This window comes from Gorilla gorilla, chromosome X (assembly GCF_029281585.2).
Source record: "Gorilla gorilla gorilla isolate KB3781 chromosome X, NHGRI_mGorGor1-v2.1_pri, whole genome shotgun sequence".
NCBI lineage: Eukaryota > Metazoa > Chordata > Mammalia > Primates > Hominidae > Gorilla > Gorilla gorilla.
The window spans coordinates 89222769-89249407 of record NC_073247.2 but is presented as its reverse complement, the minus strand read 5'-3'; the positions used below and the strand labels follow the sequence as shown (position 1 = coordinate 89249407).

At 36.5% G+C, this 26639-nt stretch overlaps 1 protein-coding gene across 9 annotated transcripts in view; it reads left to right on the top strand.

The window, feature by feature from the left end:
• Nucleotides 1–26639, top strand: part of ATRX (ATRX chromatin remodeler) — a 282427-nt gene that overhangs the window by 217391 nt on the left and 38397 nt on the right. For all 9 annotated transcript variants that reach the window (XM_055376622.2, XM_019019449.4, XM_055376624.2 and 6 more), the window contains 2 exons: nucleotides 11563–11740; nucleotides 12769–12963. In XM_055376622.2, the coding sequence (XP_055232597.1) occupies nucleotides 11563–11740; nucleotides 12769–12963 (373 nt within the window). The remainder of the gene's footprint in view (nucleotides 1–11562; nucleotides 11741–12768; nucleotides 12964–26639) is intronic.

Genomic DNA, 26639 nt, shown 5'->3' with positions numbered 1-26639 from the left:
GAGGCTGAGCCCAGGAATTCAAGACCAGCCTGAGCATCATAGCGAGACCCTGTCTCTAAAAAAAAAAAATTACCCAGGCATGGTGATGCACACCAGTACTCCCAGCTACTCTGGAGGCTGATGTGGGAGGATCACTTGAGATCAGGAGGTCGAGGCTGCAGTGAGCCATGATTGTACCACTTCACTCCAGCCTGGGTAACAGAGGAAGACACTGTCTCAAAAAAAAAAAAAAAAAGAACAAAGAAAAAACCATCCTTCCTTTACTGAATTGGTTTTGCACCCTTGTGAAAAATCAGTTGGCTATACTTGTTTTGGGCTGTTTTTCAGTTTGCTATTCTATTCCTTTATTCCATATGTCTTTCTCTGCATCATTACTACATAGTCTTGATTACTGTAGCTGTGTACTAAGTCTTAATATCACATTGAATGATTCTTCCCACTTTGTTCTACCTTTCACAGATTGTTTTAGCTATTTTTATATGAACTTTAGAATAATCTTGTCTAGACCTACAAAAGTTTTGCAATAATTTTAATAGGTATTGTATTAAACCTGTTACTAATTTGTAGAGAATTGATATCATTTTTCAACTGTAATACTTTTAGCAGCAGAGAATTGATAACTTTATTGTTTTCTGATCAGTGAACACAGTGTATGTCTCCATTAGTTGATCTTTGATTTCTTCCATCAGTGTTTTGTAGTTTTCAGTATACAGGTCCTGTAGATCTTTTGTTAGATTTACACCCAGGTATTTCTCTTTTTGAGTTATTGTAAATGTTACTGTATTTTTAATTTTTGTTTCCATGTGTTCATTGCTCAAATATAGAAATGCAATTGATTTTTGTGTTGATCTTTTGTCTGTAATCTTGCTGACTTCATTTGTTCTAGGAGTTTGTTTTATAGATTTCTGGGGATTTTCTAAGTAGATCATTGTACTATCCACAAGGAGGGATAGTTTTATTTCTTCTTTTATGATCTGTATGCTGTTTGTTTCCTTTTCTTGTCTTGCTGCAAGAAAAGTCTCCAACTATAATTGTGAATTTGTCTGTTTCTCCTTTAAGTTGTGTCGGGTTTTGCTTCCGATATTTTCAGCTCTGTTTATTATGCATGTTTAGTATTGCTATGTCCCTCCCTATACCTCATACTAGTTAAAACTTAAGAGTAATATAGTTAGTAGCAATGGTGAGAGTGGACATCCTTACCTTCTTCCTGATCTTAGGAGAAAAGCATTCTGTCTTCATTAACTATGATGTTAGCTGTAAGGTTGTTTTTTTGGGTGGGGGGGGGTTGTTTTTGTTTCTGTTTTTGTTTTGAGACAAGGTTTCTGTCTATCACCATGACTGGAGTTCTGTGGTGTGATCATACCTCACTGCAGCCTCGAACTCCTAGGCTCAAGGGATCCTCCTGCCTCAGCCTCTTTGAGTAGGAATGCACAGCCATGTTGTACTTTTTTTGTAATTACTCTTCATCAAGTTGAGGTGGTTCCCCTCTATTCTTAATTTTCTCAGAGTTTTTATGACGAATGGGTGTTTACATTTGACAAATGCTTTTTCTGCCTCAGTTTGTATCATCTGTTATTTCTTCTTAATCTGTTAATATGGTGTGCTATGTAGATTGGTTTTTGAATACTGAACCAACTTTTCATGCCTGGAATAAAACTCCACTTGATCGTAAGGATAATTCTTTTTATATAGGACTTGGTTCTGTTTGCTAATATTTTGTTGAGAGATATTTATGAGAGATACTCTTATATATTCAGTTGTTTTCATGTTGTCGTTGTCTGGTTTTGGTATCACGTTAATATCGACCTCATAAAATAAGTCGATCATTGTTTTCTATTTTCTGACAAAAATTGTGGGGATTTGTATTAATCTTAAATGTTTGGTAAAATTTGCCAGTGAAACCAGTTCTGGCCTTGAAGATTTCTTTTTTTGGGAGTTTAAAAATCACTAATTAAATTTCTTCAGTAGTTTTAGGATTATTCAAATGATCTATTTTATATTGAGTGTGTTGTTGTAGTTTGTGCTTTTGTAAGAATTGGTTCATTTCATCGTAATTTCAAATATATGTGTAGAATTGTTCATAGCATTTTCTTAATATCCTTTTCATGTCTTTAGGGTCTATAGTGATAGCTTCTGTTTCACTTCTGATACTGGTAATTTGTGTGTTTTCTTTTTACTAGTCTTGCTAGAGGTTTGTCAATTTCATTAATCGTTACAAATAACTAGTGTTTTATTCCCTTGATTTTCTTTTTCTTTTTTTTTTCCTATTTTAATTTCATCTTGCTTTGGTTTGTTTTGCTCTTCTTGTTCTACTTTCTGGAGGTAGAAGCTTAGATTACTAATTTGATTTGAGACTTTTTTTCTTTTCTCATGTAAGCATTTAGTGTTATAAATTTCCCTTTCAGCACTGCTTTAGTTATACAAACTTTGATATGTTATATTTTCATTTAGTTCAGTATATTTTTATTTCAGAATTCATCTTTGGCTCAGCTAGAAGCATGTTGTTTAATTTCCATGCGTTTGGAGGTTCCCATTATTTTTCTGTTGTGGATTTCTAGTTCAATTATGTTCAGGAAATATAATCTGTATGATTTCAATTCTTTTAAGTTTGTTATGCTTTGTTTTATGTCTCAAGTAGACTGGCCCTTGAAGAGAATATGTACTCTGCTGTTGTTGGGTGGAGTGTTCTATAAATATTGATTAGATTTTGTTCTTCGATGAGGTTCTTGTATTCTTTACTTTTGCTGATTTTTTTTGGCTATGTGGTTATCAGTTTTTGAGAGGAAGGTTGAAATCTCCAACTATAATTGTGGATTTTTCCGTTTCTCCTTCAGTTCTGTCAGGTTTTGCTTCTGATATTTTCAGCTCTGTTGTTTATTATGCACGTTTAGTATTGCTGTGCCCCTCTCTATCCCTCATAATCTTCTTTGCTCTGAAATCTGTTTTATCTGATACTAATGTAACCACTCTTGTTTTATTTTGATTGGTGTTTGCATGGTATATAGTTTTTCATCCTTTTACTCCAACTCACGTATGTTGTTGTATTTGAAGTGAGTTTCTTGTAGACAGCATGTGATTGGGTCATGTTTTTTGTTTTATTTTTTATCCACTTAATTTTTCTTTTAAATGGTGTATATAGACCATTTATATTTAATGTAAGGCTTCAGTCTACCATTTTATTTTTTTGTTCAATTTGTTCTCTTTCATTCTATTTTCTTTTATGATTTCTTTTTCCTCCCTTCCTGTGGGTTAGTTTTATATTTTTGAAATTCTATTTTGATTCATCTGTAGTTTTTTTTGGTGTTTCTCTTTGTATAGCTTTGATAGTGGTTGCTGTAGGTATTATTACATCATACCTATACACACACTTATTACAGTCTACTGGTGTCATTTTGCCAGTTTAATTGATGTGCAGAAACCTTACCTCTTTATATCCTTTTGATTCCCTTTTTATAATATGACTGTCTCAAGTGTTTAACCATATCAGTCAGTGTAATCATTCTTTCTTCAACCATAGAATATAATTTAGAAAACACAACAGAATGAAATTGTTGTATTGACTCATATTTATTATTTGCTGTTACTTCTCCCTAATGTTTCAGTATTCCTTTTTATATCATTTGCTTTGTATTTAGAGAACTTATTGTAGCCATTCCTTTTTTTTTAAGCAGGGTCTTGCTCTGTCACCCAGGCTGGCATACAGTGGTGCAATTTCAGCTCACTGCAGCCTTGACCTCCCAGGCTTAAGCCATCCTCCCACCTCAGCGTCCCAAGTAGCTGGGACTACAGGTGCGCACCACCACACCTGGCTAATTTCTGTATTTTTTGTAGAGATGGGGTTGTACCATGTTGCGCAGGCTGGTCTTGAACTCCTGAGCTCAAGTGATCCACCTGCTTTGGCCTCCCAATGTGCTGGGATTACAGGCGTGAGCCACCATGCCTGGCCTAGCCATTCTTTAACAGCAAGTCCGCTGGCAACAAATGATTTCCCCTTCATTCTTGAATGGTATTTCAGCTGGATATAGAATTCTGGGTTGGCAATTCTTTCCTTTCAGTACTTGAAAAATATGTGTCACTACCTTCTTGTCTCCCTGGTTTCTTATGAGAAACCTGCTGTTTGAATTGTTTTTCCCCCCTTAGATAAGGTGTCGTTTCTCTCTTCTTTTAAGATTATTTTTCTACGTTTTTGGAAGATGACTGATATATTTTGTCACGGATTTGTTTGGGTTTATCCTGTTTGTGGTTCATTCAGCTACTTAAACCTGCAGGTTTATGTTTCTTAATACATTTTGGTAATTTTCAGTCATTATTTCTTTGAATTTCAGCCCCTCCTTCCTTCTCCTCTTCTTTTAGGACTCTAATGACAAAAATATTAAATCTTTTGTTATAGTCCCATGGGTACATGAGTCTCTTTTCCATTCCATTTTTCTCTGTTGTTCAGATTAGGCCATTTCTGTTGTTTAGTCTTCAAAATCACCAAATCTTCTGTTCTCTGCTTTCTATTGAACTCATTCTGAGTTTTTAATTTCTGCTATATTTTTCAGTTCTAATTTTTTTTTTTTTTTGAGACAGGGTCTCACTCTCGCCCAAGCTGGAGTGCAGTAGCAAGATTTCAGCTCACTGCACACTCCACCTTCCAGGTTCAAGCAATTCTCATGCCTCAGCCACCCAAGTAGCTGGGATTACAGGCATGCACCACCACACCCAACTAACTTTTGTAATTTTAGTACAGACGGGGTTTCACCATGTTGGCCAGACTGGTTTGGAACTCCTGACCTCAAGTAATCTGCGTGCCTTTGCCTCCCAACTTGCTGGGATTACAGGCCTGAGCTGCTGTGCCCAGCCTAAAATTTTCAGTTGATTCTTTTTTTATGTCTTCTTGTTTCTTTGCTGAGACTATTTGTTTCATTTGTCTCAAGTATGTTAATAATTGCTTATGAGGCATTTTTATAATGACTACTTTAAAAATCCTTGTCAGACAATTCTAACATCTATGTCATCTCAGTGTTGGTGTCTGTTGATTGTCTTTTCTCATTGAACTTGAGATTTTTCTGGTTCTTATTATGAGAAAGTTCTATTTAAACTGGGCATGTTGGTTACTATATCATGAGATGCTGGATTTTATTTAAATCTTTTGGTATAGTAGGCATCTTCTGACAAATGTTTTGGCAGGGCATGAGGCGCCCTACCACATTGTTGCCAGTTGATAGTGGGAGTTCAGTCTCCTCACTAGGCCTCTACTGGTATTACCTTGGCTGGGTGGGGGGACAGAGGCTCAAGATTACCTGTTTACTTCTTTCCAGATGGCCTCCACCGACATCACAGGGGGTGACTCATTAGTTATTATTGGATGGTGGTATAATTCCAGTAGGAAGGGAAGGGGTTTTCTTGTAACTGCTGGGTGTGGGTGGATGTATTGTTTCCCTACATGGTCTTCATTGACACTGTTGGGTCACAGGGAGGACCTTGTGAAATCAGACTTCTCTGACCCCACCCTGGTAGTGCCTTGTTATAACTTGGTTACGGTAGAAGGGTGAGGATTCAGCTGCATGCTGTACTGTTTGGTTGGAATTGAGTGGTTATCCTAACATTTTCTGTCTTGCTGTGCTGCCCCTTTCCTGGTCCTTTGGCTGGAGGGTAGGCTTTTCTTGGAGATTTTTTTGACAGCACCTTCTGGAGTTCTTCAGTAACCAATCTAGGATACATGAGGCAGAAAGAAAGTCTGTAACAGCTGGGCTCGGTGGCTCACACCTGTAATCCCAGCATTTTGGGAAGTGAGGCAGGAGGATCACTTGAGCCCAGGAGTTGAAGACCAGTCTGGGCAACATAGTGAGACCCTATCTCCACAAAAATTTTAAAAATTAGCTGGGTACATTAGTGCATTTCTGTAGTCCCAGCTACTTGGGAGGCTGAGGTGGGAGGAGTGCTTGAGCCCAGCAAGTCAAGGCTGCAGTGAGCTGTGATCATGCCATTGCACTCCAGTATGGGTGACAATTCAAGACCCTGTCTCAAAAAAAACCAAGCTTTTAAAAATAAAAAGGTAGCCCATGAAACTCAGTACCACATTATCCTTTATATCCTGAGGGCCCTACCCATCTGCCTCATCCTTCTGACTTTTCAGAGCTGCCTTCTGTTCCTTGTATATATACAAGATTGGTAATTTGGGCTTCATTAAAATTAAGGACTTCTGTTCACCAAAGGTGTGATAGTTAATTTTATGTGTCAGTTTGACTGCACTAAGAGATGCCCATGCAGCTGATAAAACACTTCTGGATATGTCTGTGAGGGTGCTCCTGAAAGGGTATTTGAATTAATAGACTGAGTAAAGAAGATTGCCCTCATCAGTGTGAGTGGGCATCATCCTACCCATTGAGGGCCTGAATAGACCAAAAATGCAGAGGAAGGGCAAATTTGCTCTCTCTTTCTTTGAGCTGGGACATCCATCTTATTGAGCCCTTGGAGATTGGTAATCATGGTTCTTCAGCCTTCAGACTCAGACAGACTAGGACTTATACCAACTGCCCCCACCCACAACCCTACCCCCTGATTTTCAGGCCTTTGAACTGGGACCAGGATTTATACGATTAGCTCCCTGGTTTTGCAGCTTGTGAACAGCACATTGTAGCACTTCACAGCTTCCATAATCACAGTGAGGCTAATGCCGTAATATGTCTACACACACAGACACACACACACACACACACACACACACATGCACGTACACACAAGTTCTTAACTCCTTTTGGTTCTGTTTCTCTGGAAAACCCTGACTAATACAAATGTCATTTCACATTAAGAGTGTAAAGGCAAGCCACAAAGTTGGAGAAGCTATTTCCAATATATAGATATAAAAAGGTCTCATCCAGGATATATAAAGAACTCTTAAAAATCAATTGGATAAACTAGACAACCCAATAGAAAAATGGGCAAAAACTTGAACAGGACTTTACAAAAGACGATATCTGAATGGCCAGTAAATGTATGAAAGCATGGTGATCCTTATTAATTATCAGAGAAATTCAAGTTAAAAATGGTTTTGACAAAAGATGCAAAAGCAATTAAATGGAGAGAGCATAGCCTTTTCAAAAACTGGTATTGAAACAATTAGACTTTGATAGGCCAAAAACGAACCTTTACTTAAGCCTTACCCATATTTTAAAAAATCAAGTCAAAAGGAATCATAAATCTAAATGTAAAAATATTATACTGGTATAAGAAAACAGAAGAAAATCTTCTGCATCTAGGGTTAGTCAGAGTTCTTAGTCATGATGCCAAAGGCATATAACCCATTAAATAAAAAATCAATAATTGGACTTAATCAAAAATAAAAACTTTTGTCTGTGAAAGACTCTTAGGGAAAGGAAAAAACAACTTATAGACTTGGAGAAAATATTTGCAATTTGCATATTTAACAAAGGACTCATTCAGAATGTATAAAGAACTCAGAAAGAAAACAACCCAGTTAGTAAATGGGCAAAGAACTTGAACTGACACTTCTCTGAAGAAGGCTATGCATGTCAAATAAGCATATGAAAAGATAGCATCACTAGCCATTAGGGAAATGTAATTTAGGTGAGGCTAGTGGCTCAGGCCTGCAATCCCAGGGCTTTGGGAGGCTGAGGTGGGAGGATCACTTGAGGCGATGGGTTCAAGACCAGCCTGGGCAACATGGTGAGAATCTGTCTCTACAAAAAATTAAATACAATTAGCTGGGCATGGTGGCACATGTCTATAGTCATAACTACTTAGGAGGCTGAGGAAGGAGGATCACTTGAGCCCAGGAATTCGAGGTTGCAGTGAGCTATGATTGTGCCACTGCACTCCAACCTGGGAGACAGAGTGAGATCTTGTCTCTAAAAAAGAAAGAAAATGTAATTTAAAACCACACGAGTTGTCACTTCACACCTATCAGCATGGCTAAAATAAAAAATAGTGACAACATTAAATGCTTGTGAGGATATAGAGAAACTAGATCTATCCTACGTTACTAGTGGGAATATAAAATAACAACCATTCTGGGAAACAATTTGGCAGTTTAAAAAAACAAAACTAAACAACTAAACATACTTGTCATATAACCTTGCAATTACACTCTCAGAAATGTATCCCATGGAAATGAAAACATTTTCACATAAAAACCTAAACACAAATGTTCACAGCAGCTTTTATTTAGAATAGTCCTCAACTAGAAACAACCAAATGTTATTTAACATGTGAATGGATAAACAAATTGTGGTATATCTATGTAATGGAATGCTGCTCAGCTTACTGATCCAAGCAACAACTTATATGGATCTCATGCTAACTGGAAAATGCCATTCTTGATTTGACAGAAGTATAATGATAGAGAACAGATCTGTAGTTGACAGGGTTTAGGGTTAGGGGAAGGGCATGAATACGAAGGGATAACACAAGGAAGGTGTTTTTTTGTGGTGATAGAACAGTTCTGTATCCTGCTATGGTAATGGTTATGTGATTCTACATGCATGATAAAATTTTGTAGAACTATACATCAAACAAAAAACTGATGAAACCCAAATGAGCTCTGTACTTGAGTTCATACCAACATCAATTTCCTGGTTTTGACAATGTATTGTTGTTATATAAGTTGTAGGTTACCATTGGAAGCCGAGAGTGAAGGATATATGGGAGCTCGACTGCTGTAATTTTTGTGAACCTTAAACTGTTTTTGAAAGGTTATAATAAAAACAAAAAGATAGTACCATGAGTTGTCAAGGACCTGAACAACTGGAATCCTCATATAATGCTGGTGGGAATATGAATTGGAATAACTACTTTATAGAACAATTTGTTCAGTTTAACAGTGCTTGTAAATACCCTATGACTCAGCAATTCCACTCTTAGATATGTACCTGACAGAAATGCTTTTATCAAAAGACATGTATAAGATGGTTTATAGGAGCATTATGCAAGTAATGCTTTATATTTTAATTATGTTTGTTTTGAGCATATACTTTAATACTAATACTTAGTATTAAGAATATCTAAAAAATGTATTGGGTAGTTTATCTCAATATGGACTTGCATATTGAAGTTCTTTAAGGTTTCATGTGTGTTGTGTGTGTGTGTATGTATGTATGTATGTGTGTTTTTTAACCTACATAATTTATACCATTCTATATGCTTGATTCTTTTGTATAGCTCTATGCCATCTTTTGCTTATGTGGGATATATATTAATAACTGGAATAATTTTGGACCAGCATTTACCCATATACCTTCAAGTATGTCCTCTAATGAAAGACGCTACAGTTTATTCTCTGTAATGACTATGTGTTATAGAGGTATAAAGATGAAACTTGTCATCATAATCCCACTGACCACAGAGAACCACTATTAACATTGTGTTTATATGTTTTGTTTTTAATGCATTTGCAATTGTATTTAGTAAGGCTCTATATTCTGCTTTTCTTCCACATAACATAGTATTTTGGATTTTTAATGGTAACATAGCCAGAGTGTAATTTACTTCTCTATGTTATACATATTGTTTAATTTTCAACCTTATGCTACTGTAAAATAACACCATGATAAATACATTTTCTTCAAAATTGGTCAACTTTTGTGATAATTTCTATAGTCTATATTCATAGATGTGTGGTAGCTCCAAATTGACATAAAACATGAATTTAATATCTCTATTTATTTTATACCAGGATTTTTCTTTAGTATATAATACGATTGGTAGACTAAATTGTAAACTTTTTCCCATCATTTAAATTTAGAGTTTCTTTGCATTCTAGTGTATAATGAATGCTATAAATGTAATTAGTATGGCATTTTAGTCATTAATTTTCTTTCATGAAAGAAAAGAAAGACATTTTGTGTTGATTATTGAGAGCTTATTATATTCCAGGGATTTTTGTCACTCTGTAAGTTACCAGCAATAAGCAAATTATTAAATAAATTATTGTACAATCATCCAATGAAATACTATGCAGCTACCAAGCATGATGTTTACCAAGAAATTTGGGGAAATGTTCATAATACATATTGTATATACAGTTATTATCCTGACTGCAAAATTTAAAAAGTATATATTTAGAAAAAAAGAAACCTGTAGGAAATATATCATGATTTGAATGGAGGTTGTTTCTGGGGAGTGGAACTGAGTAATTCTTTTCCTTAGAGTTGTTTTTATTTTCAAAAAGTGTTTATCCAATCTTTTTCAAATTAAATTTTCATTAATATCAAAGTAATATATTTACATATTTTTAAAAAACAGATAGTTTTACAAGGCTTCAAATAAAAACCAGTCCCGTGACCAAACCTCTTTCTACCTGTGATTTCTACTTTCTGGAGGTAACCAATTTCAACTCTTGGCAATTCTGACTTACTTACATACATCCTTTCTAAAGTGTAAGGTAGTAATTTACCACAAGCACATGCACACTTTTCCTCATTCATTTTCCCAGTATAATTTTTCATAATATTTGCCTAAATTAATTTGCAGTATTTTCTTTATTGTGGCTACGTAAATATTTGTAAGCCACTTGAATACTGTGATTGTTTTTCCTTTTTCGTGTACTCGTTTATTATATTTTGCTGAAGTATTGATTCGTTTTTACCATTTGCTTAGTTTTCTATATACCTATCACCAATTCATTCCTAAATTATCCTGTAGAAATATTGTAAATCCTGGCCAGGCATGGTAGCACACGTCTGTAATCCCAGCACTTTGGGAGGCCGAGGTGGGCAGATTACCTTAGGTCAGGAGTTCAAGACTAGCCTGGCCAACATGGTGAAACCCTATCTCTACTAAAAATACAAAAATTAACCAGGCATGGTGGTGTTCCTGTAATCCCAGCTGCTCAGGAGGCTGAGGCAGGAGAATCGCTTGAACCTGGGAGGCAGAGGTTGCAGTGAGTCGAGATTGCGCCATTGCACTCCCGCCTGGGTGACAGAGTGAGTCTCTGTCTCAAAAGAAAAAAAAAAAAAGGAAAAGAAAGAAAGAAACATTATAAATGCTTGTGTTCCAACAAATCAGGTAATCTATCAGTTTCTTTTTTTTTTTCTTTAGACACCCTTCCTGGAGCCCTGTGTCTGTCTTCTTGCTTCTGTTTTATCTACCTCAGTACCTTGCATCTGTCTAACGCCTCTCCTTACATCCTTTATGCTGTATTATAAATGTTGAGTCACCCCTACATATTCACCTACTTTTGCATTTTCCTTCATTTTGATGTACTTTGTGTCCCTAGCTGTACCCAATACAATATAGACTTTGAAGTTACATATAAATTCTCTAAATTTATTCAGAAATCTGTAAATAAAACCTTGACTACATTGTAAATATTTGATTTTTCATTTCATCTTTATTCTTAAATCAGACGATTTTATTTTCCAACAGTAGGATTCTTCCTGGGCATATGTATTATCATCCTGACTCCTTAGATAATATATTATTTTCTTCAGTAAGTAAGAAATGAATTCTCTGAACGCTTGATAGTTAAAAAAAAAACTAAGTATCAAAAAGTCATATTGTAATTAAAATATTTGTAAAGTACTAATTACTGAAGCATTTATTCTATATTTTCATTTTCAGAGGGCGATTATTTATCATTTCTACTAAAGCAGGATCTCTAGGAATTAATCTGGTAGCTGCTAATCGAGTAATTATATTCGACGCTTCTTGGAATCCATCTTACGACATCCAGAGTATATTCAGAGTTTATCGCTTTGGACAAACTAAGCCTGTTTATGTATATAGGTTCTTAGCTCAGGTAGGTTTATAATTCTCTTTTTCATATTGAAAGTTCATGTGAAACTGATAATATTTTAGAGATATGGAACATATGTGTATTACAGAGAGGGAAACAAAGTTGGAAATACCTTTTCTGAACATAAAGCAGCAGAAGTCAGTTTTGGCTTTTCTTGATTTTCTGTTTTGTAGTGTATCCATTTCTGTGATGTCATCTTTCTCAGGTTGAGATTGTTTTGCATGAACAAATTTAGCAGATGCTACCCACAGCAGATGCAACCCCTCTCAACCTGCCTCCAAATCTGGGCTTCTTAACCAGAGACTGGGTTTTTTTGGTAGATCCTTGCTTATTTGATCTTCTTTAGTACATAAGTTGATTGACAACTTTATGTAAACTCTTTCCTGTTATTTGTTTATTTATTTATTCAATTTTCTTTTATTTTTTTCTTTCCTGTTAAGTTTAAAACTTCTGTACATTCTCATTTATAATGTAATTTTTATATTTAATATACATTTAATATAATGTATACATTTAATTAATGTAGTTTATATGTAATGGATATGGTATTTTATATTTGTTTTCTGTCTTGAAATTATAGAAAATAAAACGATATAAAGGCATTTTATGGTGTTTGTTGATAGCTTATTATATTACATTGAAAAGGAATCAAACTGCTCTCTTGCATTCTAACTTCAACATTTACCTAAATGTTTTTTGTGTCTGTCCCTTTATTTCTGTTTACTCTGGTATCTGCCTGCTGTCCTCCTCCTACAGAGTACAGAAATAAATAAAGCAACACATGAATGCATTTTGGTCAGTTAATATAGAATAATTATCAGTAATGTAATTTTATTTGTTATGGTAAACTGTGCTAAACAGATGAAATCTTTCATGAATTAAGCAAAATTGCTGATGAGTTTTTCTTTATGGCAATATACTACCATAAAGTTTTACCATTTCATATTAACCAGTAACCGTATTTATCCTTGATTAAGTTTCATGCTTACAAAATTTTATTTTTTTGTATATTCTTCCTTCTTTTTACAAAGGGAACCATGGAAGATAAGATTTATGATCGGCAAGTAACTAAGCAGTCACTGTCTTTTCGAGTTGTTGATCAGCAGCAGGTGGAGCGTCATTTTACTATGAATGAGCTTACTGAACTTTATACTTTTGAGCCAGACTTATTAGATGACCCTAATTCAGAAAAGAAGAAGAAGAGGGATACTCCCATGCTGCCAAAGGTAAACATATTTAGATTATTGGCTTAACAAACCAACGTGGACTAAGGAAATTTTACTACTGATATCAAAGTTAGTCATCTGATTAAGGCTATATTTCAGAATTTTTCAAGGATAATAAAATGATATTTAATGAATTTTGTCTAGAAAATTATAAATGATAGGGTGCTTGATCAGTTCTCCATATAGCACCACAAAAAGATAGTATATTCTGAAACACATATTTTGTGCCACATATATCTAATTAGCATATTTTCTAATATACTTTACACTTCAACTTTTATAAGAAGTAGCAGACAAATTTTCCAATTAGAAAAGGGGAAATTACTTCGAATTTATTCATATGGTGAATTTCGGGTTGCAGGAAACCAGTTAATTTTATAAATGTGTATTATTTGCTGACTTTGAGAGGTATACTGTGAGAGAATACTAAGAAAAACAAGACATTGTTCAGATTATCTTCCTCAATCCAGCAGCTGAAAAGCAGATAGTCCTGTTTTCATTTTCAAGATGAGGAAATTGAGGTTCAGAGAGGTTAGGTAACTTACCCAAGTTTACACACCATATTGTAAAGCTGGTCTTCAAATCATATCTGACCAACTCAAAAGCATTACTCTTAATCATTATAATTTTTTGTCCTCCAAATGGAGATTAGAAAGTTATTTTCAAATACAAGAAGCAAAGCAGAGGACCTGGGATTTCCAGAATTGAATGACATTTAGGATGCTTTATTTTAGTTTAAATAAATCTGGACTTTAAAATATAGAATGCTTTCACAGTCAGTAATATTGTGTGATATAACTGTTAAGATGGTATAATATAGTCAGTTTAGCTTATGTCTTGTGAAGGTTAAATACTCCTCAAATTTATGGAAAACTTTAAGGTTTACAAAGGCCTGTCTCATATACATTATCTCAGGAAGCTGAGACTTAGAGTTTGTGATTACACAAGGATACATGACCAGTAAGTGTTACAGCTAGAATTTGAACCCAGTAGTTTTCTTTCTCTCTTCTCCCCTCCCCCTCTCTCCCCCACCCCCACCTCCCTCTTCCCCTCTCTCCCTCTCCCTCTTCTGCTCTCTCCCTCTTCCCCTCTCTCCCTCTCCCTCTCTCCCTCTCTCCTTCTCCCTTTCCTTCTACCTCTTTTTGAGACAGTCTCACTGTGTCGCCCAGGCTGGAGTGCAGTGGTGCAATCTCAGCTCACTGCAACCTCCACCTCCTGGGTTCAAGCGATTCTCCTGCCTCAGCCTCCCAAGTAGCTAGGACTATAGGCGCCTGCCACCATGCCCAGCAATTTTTTTTTCTGTTTTTAGTAGAGATGGGGTTTTACTATGTTGGCCAGGTTGGTCTTGAACTCCTGACCTTGTGATCCACCCACCTCGGCCTCCCAAAGTGCTGGGATTATAGGTGTGAGCCACCGCGCCTGGTCCTTTTTTTTTTTCTTTTTTCTTTTTTACTTTAAGTTCTGTTATACATGTGCTGAACATGCAGTTTGTTACATAGGTATACAAGTGCCATGGTGGTTTGCTGCACCTATCAACCCGTCATCTAGGTTTTAAGCCCTGCATACATTAGGTATTTGTCCTAATGTTCTCCCTCCCCTTTCCCCCCACCCCCTCACAGGCCCCCGTGTGTGATGTAACCCTCCCCATGTCCATATGTTCTCATTGTTCAACTCCCACTTATGAGTGAGAACATGCAGTGTTTGGTTTTCTGTTCTTGTGTTAGTTTGCTGAGGATGATGGTTTCCAGCTTCATCCATGTCCCTGCAAAGGACTTGAACTCATTCTTTTTATGGCTGCATAGTATTCCTTGGTGTGTATGTGCCACATTTTCTTTATCCAGTCTGTCAATGATGGGCATTTGGGTTGGTTCCAGGTCTTTGCTATTGTAAATAGTGCTGTGATAAACATACGTGTGCATGTGTCCTTATAGTAGAATGATTTATAATCCTTTGGGTATATACCCAGTAATGAGATTGCTGAGTCAAATGATATTTCTGGTTCTAGATCCTTGAGGAATCGCCACACTGTCTTCCACAATGGTTGAACTAATTTACACTCCCACCAATAGTGTAAAAGCGTTCCTATTTCTCCACATCCTCACCAGCATCTGTTGTTTCCTGACTTTTTTAATGATCATTATTCTAACTGGTGTGAGATGGCATCTCATTGTGAACCCAGTCGTTTTCAAACTGTGTTACAAGGAACCCCAGGAGATGCTTTAGGGACTGCTACCATGTGGCTAAGCAAGTACAGAGGGGCCAGGCAATGAACACTCTGATCCCGACATCCCATTTCAGTCAGAGCCCCTCTTTTATCTTTTTAATGTATTGGACTTCAACATAAGATTTAATTCAAAGAGAGGACATGCCTGCTTTTTTAAAAAAAGTTTTAAAAACACAATGCCATGTTGCCTTTCTATCACAGCAACTAAAAACTGTGAGAGATCTATACAGGAAGTACAATCAGATACCTGAAGGAGCTGATAATCCGGTTGGGGAGAAAAAAGTAACATTCTTAAAAGGGAAAGAATAAAGTGCTGATGTGACTGGTGCTGAGTATCTTTGCTTATGATAGGGGAAGGATGGAGCATTCAGATACAATTTTGTTGGGAGAAAAATCAGACTTGGTTGGCCTATAAAAGATGGTTAGTATTTAATTGGATAAAGGGAAGAATCAAGTGTGAATGAGAGATTGAACAGTTTGGGCAAAGGGACAGAGGTAAGAATTTATGTACCAGGCTTAAGGGATGATGAAATTGGCCTGGCATTGATGAAGAGTGGAGGTTAGATAAGTAGGAAAGCCATGAAAGGCAAATGGAGGCATTGCGCTTTAAAATAATGTTTACTATAAGTTCTTGAATGGGACTGTTGTATGATGAATCTGGGCTTTTAGAAAATTAGCCTGGAGTGATTATTGTGGGCTCGATCAGACATTTCATGAAAATAAATGGTAGAACTCAACTGATAATAGACTAGCTTTTAAAGGGATAGGCAGCGAAAATGTTTTTTTTTTCTTTGAGACAGAGTCTCGCTCTGTTGCCCAGGCTGGAGTGCAGCAGCGTGATCTCGGCTCACTGCAGCCTCCGCCTCCTGGGTTCAAATGATTCTTGTGCCTCGGCTTCCCGAGTAGCTGAGGTTATAGACATGTGCCACCACACCCAGCTAATTTTTATATTTTTAGTAGAGATGGGGTTTCACCATGTTGGCCAGGCTGGTCTCAAACTCCCGACCTCAGATGATTCACCTGCCTTGGCCTCCCAAAATGCTGGGATTGCAGGTATGAGCTACCTTGCCCAGCCAAAAAATTTTATCTGAAATAATGAAGCTTAGTTATTCATTCATTGATTTAAACTTTTTGGGGTGCCTATGATATGTCAATTGTACTGGTCTCTAAGGATACACTCATGAATAAGTCTAGGATTCTGTTCCCAAGAAGCTATAGTCTTAAAAGCTTACCTTAAGCAAGTAATATAGTAAGAGTTACAGATCCTATAATAGAAATCTGTGCAGGTGCCAAGGAAGGAATATTCATTTCTTTCTTGGAAAGTTTGGGATGGATATTGATATGCTTGAACAGATGTTGCAAGTTGAACTGGGTAACTGTTTGCATTGCTAAGACGGCAGAAGAGCAAAAGGCCCTTCAAGACGGGGAATAGAAAAAAAGAAGCACATGCATAACATGGCATGATACGTTTGAAGAACCTCAAGTAGTTAAAAATAAATAAGAGTATAAGGAGATAGTGGTAGAGTAAGGGTGAGTGTGGGAAGAGGTAAAAGTAAAGACTGGAAAGGTAGGTGGGAATCAAATCATAGAAATTAGTTTGTAAGTTGTATTATAGGTTGTGGTATCTATTTAACAATTTTAAGCAAGAGATTACCGTCACATTTTCATTTTAGAAAAAAATCATTTTATGTATCAGTGTGGAGGATGGATCAGAGAAAAGAAAATGGATATTAAGATACTTGTTAGGATGCTACTAAAATGATTCAGGTGGGAGAGGTAATACAGGCCTGAAATGAGATGTTAGCAGTGGAGGCAGAGAAGTACTGGGCATAATATAGATACTCAGTAATTATTAATGTTCCCTTGATTTATAATTAGAATTTCATGTAACATTGCCACTAGTTTAATAGAATTTGAAAACTGGTCATCTGAAATGGGTACGTTTTGATATTCATGGAGAGGGATTTCTTGGTACGTTTGGATATTCATGGTGATGGAGTTTTTGGTATTTGAAGCTGCTTTTATTCAAGGTATTTTGAAGTTGGTTCCTGTTGTTATAGTACAATTGCAAACACCTTCCTTCTTGTCCATGATTTTTAAGATGAAAGACTGCTAAAAATGATACATTTTCATCCTTTCAATTGCTGTTATCTAAGTAATAATTAAATTCCATGCTTTTATGAGGTTTTTTGGTCTTTTGGTAGTCCCGAAAGCACTTCTTTTTAACTTACTTGATATGTGATTACTGTATCTCTTTCTGCTTCATCACTTCCTCTTTAGGTCATTATTACTTAATTCCTGTTCCTCCATTTCTCTTCTTGTTCAGTTTTTACTTCTCTACTTCTAATTTGATTTAATACCTCAGACTTAATTAGCCACCTGACTATTTTTCTTGTCTTTGTACCTCTTTAAAGGCAAGAACTGCATTCTGTGCTTCCTTCACTATCCTTAGTGAATAATGCAATGCTTGGCACTTTTTTATTATTATTATACTTTAAGTTCTAGGGTACATGTACACAACGTGCAGGTTTGTTACATATGTGTACGTGTGCCATGTTGGTGTGCTGCACCCATTAACTCGTCGTCTAGGTTAGGTATATCTCCTAATGCTATCCCTCCCCCCTCCCCCCACCCCATGACAGGCCCTGGTATGTGATGTTCCCCTTCCTGTGTCCAAGTGTTCTCATTGTTCAATTCCCACCTATGAGTGAGAACATGGGGTGTTTGGTTTTCTATCCTTGCAATAGTTTGCTGAGAATGATGGTTTCCAGCTTCATCCATGTCCCTACAAAGGACAGGAACTCATCATTTTTTATGGCTGCATAGTATTCCATGGTGTATATGTGCCACATTTTCTTAATCCAGTCTATCATTGGTGGGCATTTGGGTTGGTTCCAAGTCTTTGCTATTGTGAATAGTAAACATACATGCGCGTGTGTTTTTCTAGCAGCATGATTTATAATCCTTTGGGTATATACCCAGTAATGGGATGGCTGGGTCCAATGGTATTTCTAGTTCTGGATCCTTGAGGAATCGCCACACTGTCTTCCACAGTGGTTGAACTAGTTTACAGTCCCACCAACAGTGTAAAAGAGTTCCTATTTCTCCACATCCTCTCCAGCACCTGTTGTTTCCTGACTTTTTGATGATCGCCATTCCAACTGGTATGAGATGGTATCTCATTGTGGTTTTGATTTGCATTTGTCTGATGACCAGTGATGATGAACATTTTTTCATGTGTCTGTTGGCTGCATAAATGTCTTCTTTTGAGAAGTGTCTGTTCATATCCTTCACTCACTTGTTGACGGGGTTGTTTGTTTGTTTTCTAGTAAATTTGTTTGAGTTCATTGTAGATTCTGGTTATTAGCCCTTCGTCAGATGGGTAGATTGCAAAAATTTTCTCCCATTCTATAGGTTGCCTGTTCACTCTGATGGTAGTTTCTTTTGCTGTGCAGAAGCTCTTTAGTTTAATTAGATCCCATTTGTCAATTTTGGCTTTTGTTGCCATTGCTTTTGGTGTCTTAGACATGAAGTTTTTGCCCATGCCTATTTCCTGAATGGTATTGCCTAGGTTTTCTTCTAGGGATTTTATGGTTTTAGGTCTACCATTTAAGTCTTTAATCCATCTTGAATTAATTTTTGTATAAGGCGTAAGGAAGGGATCCAGTTCCAGCTTTCTACATATGGCTAGCCAGTGTTCCCAGCACACCATTTATTAAACAGGGAATCCTTTCCCCATTTCTTGCTTTTGTCAGGTTTGTCAAAGATCAGATGGTTGTAGATGTGTGATATTGTTTCCGAGGGCTCTATTCTGTTCCATTGGTCTATATCTCTGTTTTGGTACCAGTACCATGCTGTTTTGGTTACTATAGCCTTGTAGTATAGTTTGAAGTCAGGTAGCGTGATGCCTCCCGCTTTGTTCTTTTGGCTTAGGATTGATTTGGCAATGCGGGGTCTTTTTTGGTTCCATATGAAGTTTAAAGTAGTTTTTTCCAATTCTGTGAAGAAAGTCATTGGTAGCTTGATGGGGATGGCATTGAATCTATAAATTACCTTGGGCAGTGTGGCCATTTTCATGATATTGATTCTTCCTATCCATGAGCATGGAATGTTCTTCCATTTGTTTGTGTCCTCTTTTATTTCATTGAGCAGTGATTTGTAGTTCTCCTTGAAGAGGTCCTTCACATCCCTTGTAAGTTGAATTCCTAGGTATTTTATTCTCTTTGAAGCAACTGTGAATGGGAGTTCACTCATGATTTGGCTCTCTGTTTGTCTCTTATTAGTGTATAGGAATGCTTGTGATTTTTGCACATTGATTTTGTATCCTGGACTTTGCTGAAGTTGCTTATCAGCTTAAGGAGATTTTGGGCTGAGACAGTGGGGTTTTCTAGATATACAGTCATGTCATCTGCAAACAGGGACAATTTGACTTCCTCTTTTCCTAATTGAATACCCTTTATTTCTTTCTCCTGCCTGATTGCCCTTGCCAGAACTTCCAACACTATGTTGAATAGGAGTGGTGAGAGAGGGCATCCCTGTCTTGTGCCAGTTTTCAAAGGGAATGCTTCCAGTTTTTGCCCATTCAGTATGATATTGGCTGTGGGTTTGTCATTGATAACTCTTATTATTTTGAGATACGTCCAATCAATACCTTATTTATTGAGAGTTTTTAGCATGAAGTGTTGTTGTGTTTTGTCAAAGGCGTTTTCTGCATCTATTGAGATAATCATGTGGTTTTTGTCTTTGGTTCTGTTTATATGCTGGATTACATTTATTGATTTGCATATGTTGAACCAGCCTTGCATCCCAGGGATGAAGCCTACTTGATCATGGTGGATAATTGCTTGGCACTTTTATCTAGACTTTTTTGAATTTCTAGTTGCCTTTATAGTGTTCCTTAGTGATCCGTATATCATTGAAAAGCAGTGTTGGAATTAGACTTACTTTTCAAGCAGTAAAATTGAGATGAAGATTGGTTAGTCTGTCACAGTGGGTTTGTGGAAGGAAGAGAATTTGAGCTTTAATTTATATCTTCAGTTAGATTCTTAATTTGCTATCTTAGTCGGCTTCATTCACCACTCTACTCATTACTTTATTATTTTTATTTTATTTTATTTCGTTTCATTTCATTTTATTTCATTTCATTTTATTTTTGAGACAAGATCTCGTTCTGTTGCCTAGGCTGGTCCTGAACTCCTGGCATCATGTGATCCTCCTGCCTCAGCCTCCCAAAGTGTTAGGATTACAGGCATGAGCCACTATGCCTGTCCACTTTATTATTTTAAATCCCCTCATTGGATTCTTACTGTTGCTGCTATTCCCTTTTGGAAATATAATAGCCTTGACGTCCTGTGAACCTATTTTTTAATAAGTTGATTTAAGGGCCTCCTGAATCATCTCTACCAAGTATCTGTGCATCTTTTTAGTTGTTCAGGATAATGTTTCTCAGCCATTTTGAAACTGTAGCATGATCTAGACTTATGAGTAGTTTAACACAAGTTTCTAGCAATATCGATTTGTTAACTTAATGGCTTGTGTTTAAAATGTTAAATTAATAGCTAACCTCTGTTAACGTTTATGTAAATGTTAAATTGATAGCTAACCTGTTAACATTTATGTAAATTATGTTAGAGAAAGTACCTTTTCTGGTAATAAACTTATTAATTATACAGATATCAGAGATGAAAATTTTGGTCAAGGTCATGTTTTATTTTATTTTGAGACAGTCTCACTCTGTCGCCCAGGATGGAGTGCAGTGCTGCAATCTCAGCTCACTGCAACCTCCGCCTCTGGGGTTCAAGTGATTCTCGTGCCTCAGCCACCTGAATAGCTGGGATTACAGGCATGCGCCACCACGCCTGGCTAATTTTTGTATTTTTCATAGAGATGGGCTTTCTCCATGTTGGCCAGGCTGGTCTCGAACTCCTGGCCTCAAGTGATCGACCCACCTCGGTCTCCCAAAGTGCTGGGATTACAGGCATGAGTCACCAACCTGCAGCCAAGGTTATATTTTATAATATGCTTAAGTGGGTGTTTTGTTCCTCTTAAGTACAGTATACACAGCCTACTCTGTACCTTTTATTAAGAAAACAAAAGCCAATAAAACTGGCCTAGAAATTTTTTTATACTTCCCTTTTCCAGCACTGGACTACGTATGTCTTTTTAAATGTGAACTACTTGATGATTACAGGAAGAACAAAATGGGGATTTAAATTAAAGTATCTTAAGTGAGGCTTTAGGTTTGTTTTCTCTACGCTGAATTTGTGTGCAGTGTTCTCCCCTTTCTTTAGTCCTGTATTCAAACTTTAATACTTCAAAGCATAATTTACTGAACAGAGATGTTATTGTACAGTTTTATTAGCCGGCAGATGGTAATATAAGGTTTCACCTTAGTCATTCTTAATACCAGTGTGAAATACATTCCATTAAAATAATTTGATGTAAAGTATGAAATAGCTAATCCACTTATTTCAGGAACTTTCTGGTAACCTGCATACATTTACTTTTGAGAATAAAGGTTCAAAATAACACATTTAATTGTAGAGCAAGTGTTAGTAGCCTGTGGGGTATGAACCACATGGTGGTATGTGAACCTAATATTTGTTGTCATATTCTTCTAGGAAGCCATGCTCATAATTGAAGCATATATATAAGGTTTGATGTCATTGTCTCCTACTTCTTTGCCTTTTTTTTTAATCACAGGTTTTGGATTTTTTTGTTTAATAAAAAAGTTTGAATATTATTCCTATCTTTGTATTTACTAGTATAAAATGATTGTTATTCATCTGGATATGAATAGACCACCAGAAAAAATAACGGGCATCAGAAAAATTGTTTGAATTCTACCATTTCTTTGCAGATTACAAAAGTGTCCTATTCGTTTTTTGTTGGGGTGATTGATGCCAAGTAAAAAGAGCAGCTTGTTTAAGCCCTCTCCTAAATAACTTGCCAACCACCCTTTTCAGATGTAATCTTAGGCAAACCATGTAAGCTTTCTAAGCCTCATTTTTCTGAAGAAAATAAGAATAGTGCCAGTACTTCTCTCACAAAGGAGGTAATTCATGTAAACATACTACCTAGCGCATAGTAAGTGTTCAAATGTTAGCTGCTGTTTTTGTTTCCATAATTGTTATTAATATTACCATTATAGTAGGTTCATTTCTCTGAAATACTTATGGACTTACATTTTTGGAATTTCAGAGGAGTCATGTGAGGTCCTGATTCTGAGTAGAAAATTAAGCTTGATATATGACAGACCAGTAGAAAACTAAAAACATTTAGGAGCCAGAGATCATCTCAGCTAAGCTGCAGAAGACATAGGTATTTGAGGCTTGCATTCCCCCAGAGATCAGTTGTAATCAGGAAGGAATATAATATTTATTAGATATTGATCTTCACTTTCAATAAAGTTAGCATGCAGTTGACAAAGAACATTGAAAGGGGTTTTTTTCCTTAAATAATATGGGCAACTTTAGAATAAAGTCTACCTTATAGCCAGCTGATGCTTCTGTAGTAATTTTCCAAAGTAAAGAGATGCTTCTATTTTCCCTCCACAAACTACACAATAAATACTTGTTAACAGACTGACCATACTTTATTTATAGTGCTGTTTTGTCTTATTTTTTATTGTACCACCTTATGACACAAGAAAAACTATTAAGGAGCCATTTACCAAGTCTTTTAGGGAAAACATTTGGGTTACGGAAACCATGGAGCCAATGATACCCTGAGATGGCAGCCTCCCTAACGCTGGCAAGCTGTCTTATAAATAATTGTCCGTGGAAACATCAATGTAGATAAGGCAGCCTTGCTGGCAGTGTTGGGGTGGAGGGCAGAGTTGGGGATGGTATGCAAGATTCTATTGGGGAGAGTTTAGGATAGACTTTAAAAAGTGTCTCCTTATGGAGAGTTGGAAGTACTAGAAATATTTGCTGCTTAAGGTCATAGAAATCCTGAAATTTAAAATACCAGGTTTGCATTTAGTAAATGCTCATTTAATAAATGAATTAAATGGTAAGCTTTTTTACTTTATAGGCAAATTAAAATATCTATTCTCTCTAGAATATAAACTTCCTATTAGCCTAGGAGGGCAAGAACTATATTAATGCATCTTCATCACTCTATCCCCAGTACCTGGCATAATACATAATATAGCACATAGCAAGTATTCAATAAAAATGTGCTATGTGGACAAATGAATTTTTGTGCTAAAATTGCAAGCTAAATGTTGTGAGGCAATAGTTGACATGCCTTTAAAATAGTGTTTTTCCTTGTGTGTACTTCTTGGAGAATCACCTGGTGGCTTGATTAAAAATGCAGATTCCTAGTCGGACACAGTGGCACACACCTCTAATCTCAGCACTTTGGGAGGCCGAGGTGGGAGATTGTTTGAATCCAGGAGTTCGAGATCAGCCTGGTCAACATGGCAAGACTCTTTTGTCTCTACAAAATATTAGCCAGGCTTGGTGGCATGCACCTGTAGTCTCAGCTGTTTTGGAGACTGAGTTGGGAGGATCCCTTGAACCCAGGAGGTCGAGGCTGCAGTGAGCAAGTTTGTACCACTACACTCCAGCCTGAGTGACAGAGTGAGACCCTGTCTCAAAAGAAAATGCAGATTCCTGGCTTCATCTAAGACCTACTGAATCAGAATTTCTGGAGGTAGGCCTTGGGAATCTATTTTTGACAAGGTCTACCACTCTTGTGTGTACAAGGTATGTAGTAGTATAATTTGCCTTTACAATAGTTATCAGCTAAACCTTTGAATTAAAAAAACAAACAGTATCTAAGCTTTATTGAGCAATGTTTATGCCAGGAACTGTGCTAAGGATTTTACTAGCATTACCTTATTTAATCCTTACAAAGCAGGTACAATTTTTTCTATTTTCTGATGAAATTATGGCATGGAAAGTGGTGGCACCGGGGCTTGAACTCAGTGCTGTGACTCCAGACTCCACACTCTTTAACCATTACACTATACTATCCTGACATTAATATTCTATATGATTAAGCTTGCGGAGAAGTAAATTGAGGTTTGATATGACTTTACACCGCTTTAATCAATACTGTGGGTTTATGGAAAGGCACAGTGTTATCAAGGTGTATAATATTGGGGAGGGTATGGATTTCATCTAGTTACTACACTATCTTACGGTGTCAGAGCTGATCCTAGTCCTCCTTGATTGTCTTTGGTGCTGAACTTACTGATCCTTAGCCCTAAGTCAGTGTAGCAGAGTGGTTAAGGACAGGGGTCCTGGGGCAAGACCAGGGTTTGAATCTTTATCTTAGTCAAAATATCTGACTTCTATGCCTCAGTTTTTTCATTATACTTCTGAGAAATGTGTGTCCATTAGTTCTTCAAAAATATCATCCTTTCCATTTTTATTTTTGTCTCTTTCTGATACTGTTACTATCTGAATGCCTGCTCTTTTAGCCTCCATATCTTTTAGCTTTTCTTTTGCATTCTTATTTCTTTATTCTTTCTTACTATCTTCTGGAAGAGTATCTCAGTCTTATCTCCTAATTCACTAAGATATTCAACTGTACCCCGCTTGCTGTTTATACTGAGTTATTTTTTCAACTGTTATTTTTTATTCCTAATATTTCATTTAGACTCTTAAATTTGTTTGAATTCCATATTGGTAATATCTTCCTTTATTTCATCTGTTTCAGTAACTATGTTTTAGATAAAATATGATGCCAGTTGTTACCCCAGGGATGTCTGTGTGTGTGTACATGCACATATGCACACATTGTCTATAAGTTTCTGGAATTCATATTGCCTTTTCCCTTCTGTAGTTTCTGCAGAGTTGGTTAGCAGCTCATGCTGGTTTGCCATGTGAGTAGTTTCGTCCATAATATGGGGATGATGATTATATGTGCTTCATAGAGTTATTATGAAAAATTAAATGAAGTTCTTAGAACAGTGCTGGTATGCAGCCATGCATTCAGTTTAGCTTTAAACAAATCTACAGATGGCTAAGTTTCCAGATCCCAGCTTTCGAATATACTCTTTTGAAAAGCTAGATTATGGTTTTGATTTGCATTTCTCTGATGGCCAGTGATGATGAGCATTTTTTCATGTGTTTTTTGGCTGCATAAATGTCTCCTTTTGAGAAGTGTCTGTTCATGTCCTTTGCCCACTTTTTGATGGGGTTGTTTGTTTTTTTCTTGTAAATTTGTTTGAGTTCATTGTAGATTCTGGATATTAGCCCTTTGTCAGATGAGTAGGTTTATTCACGATAGCAAAGACTTGGAACCAACCCAAATGTCCAACAATGATAGACTGGATTAAGAAAATGTGGCACATATACACCATGGAATACTATGCAGCCATAAAAAACGATGAGTTCATGTCCTTTGTAGGGACATGGGTGAAATTGGAAATCATCATTCTCAGTAAACTATCGCAAGAACAAAAAACCAGACACCACATATTCTCACTCATAGGTGGGAATTGAACAATGAGATCACATGGACACAGGAAGGGGAATATCACACTCTGGGGACTGTTGTGGGGTGGGGGGAGGGGGGAGGGATAGCATTGGGAGATATACCTAATGCTAGATGACGAGTTAGTGGGTGCAGCGCACCAGCATGGCACATGTATACATATGTAACTAACCTGCACATTGTGCACATGTACCCTAAAACTTAAAGTATAATAATAAAAAAAAAAGAAAAAGAAAAAGAAAAGCTAGATTGTAGAGCTAACCAGAAGGGGGAAGGGTACTCACCCTCTCTTTTAGAGTTTGAGCTGTCCTAGGATTCTGCCATATATTCTAATGTTTTCTGTCTCTCTTGTTGCAAGGAAAGTATGAAAAAAATTGTTAATTAATTTTCAAAAATTTCCCATTGTGAACATATTCAAACCAGAAAAATATATTCATATACCCATCAGCTAGATTTACCAATTATTGTTTTGCCACATTTGCCTCATCTATTTTTCTGAAATCTTTTAAATTACAAGTATATGGCATTTCACTTGTAAATACTTCAGTATATAATACATCTTTGAAATAGTAAGACATTTCTTATATAATTACAATACCATAAAATGAATAACTTCCTAATTCCCTAACACCATCTCATAACACATCCATATTTTGATTACCCCACTTGTGTCCAAAGTGTCTTTTAGAGCTAGTTTGTTCATATCAAGTTCCATTCAAGTTGTATACACTGCATTTGGTGGTTATTTTCTTTAATTTTATTTTATGTGTGTGTGTATATATATATATATATATATATATATATATATATATATATATATATTTAATATTCTAAGTTCTGGGGTACATGTGCAGAAAGTACAGTTTTGTTACATAGTTATATACATGCCATAGTGGTTTGCTATACCCACCAACCCGTCACCTACATTAGGTATTTCTCCTAATGCTATCCCTCCCCTAGATCCCCACCCCTCAACAGGCCCCAGTGTGTGATATTCCCCTCC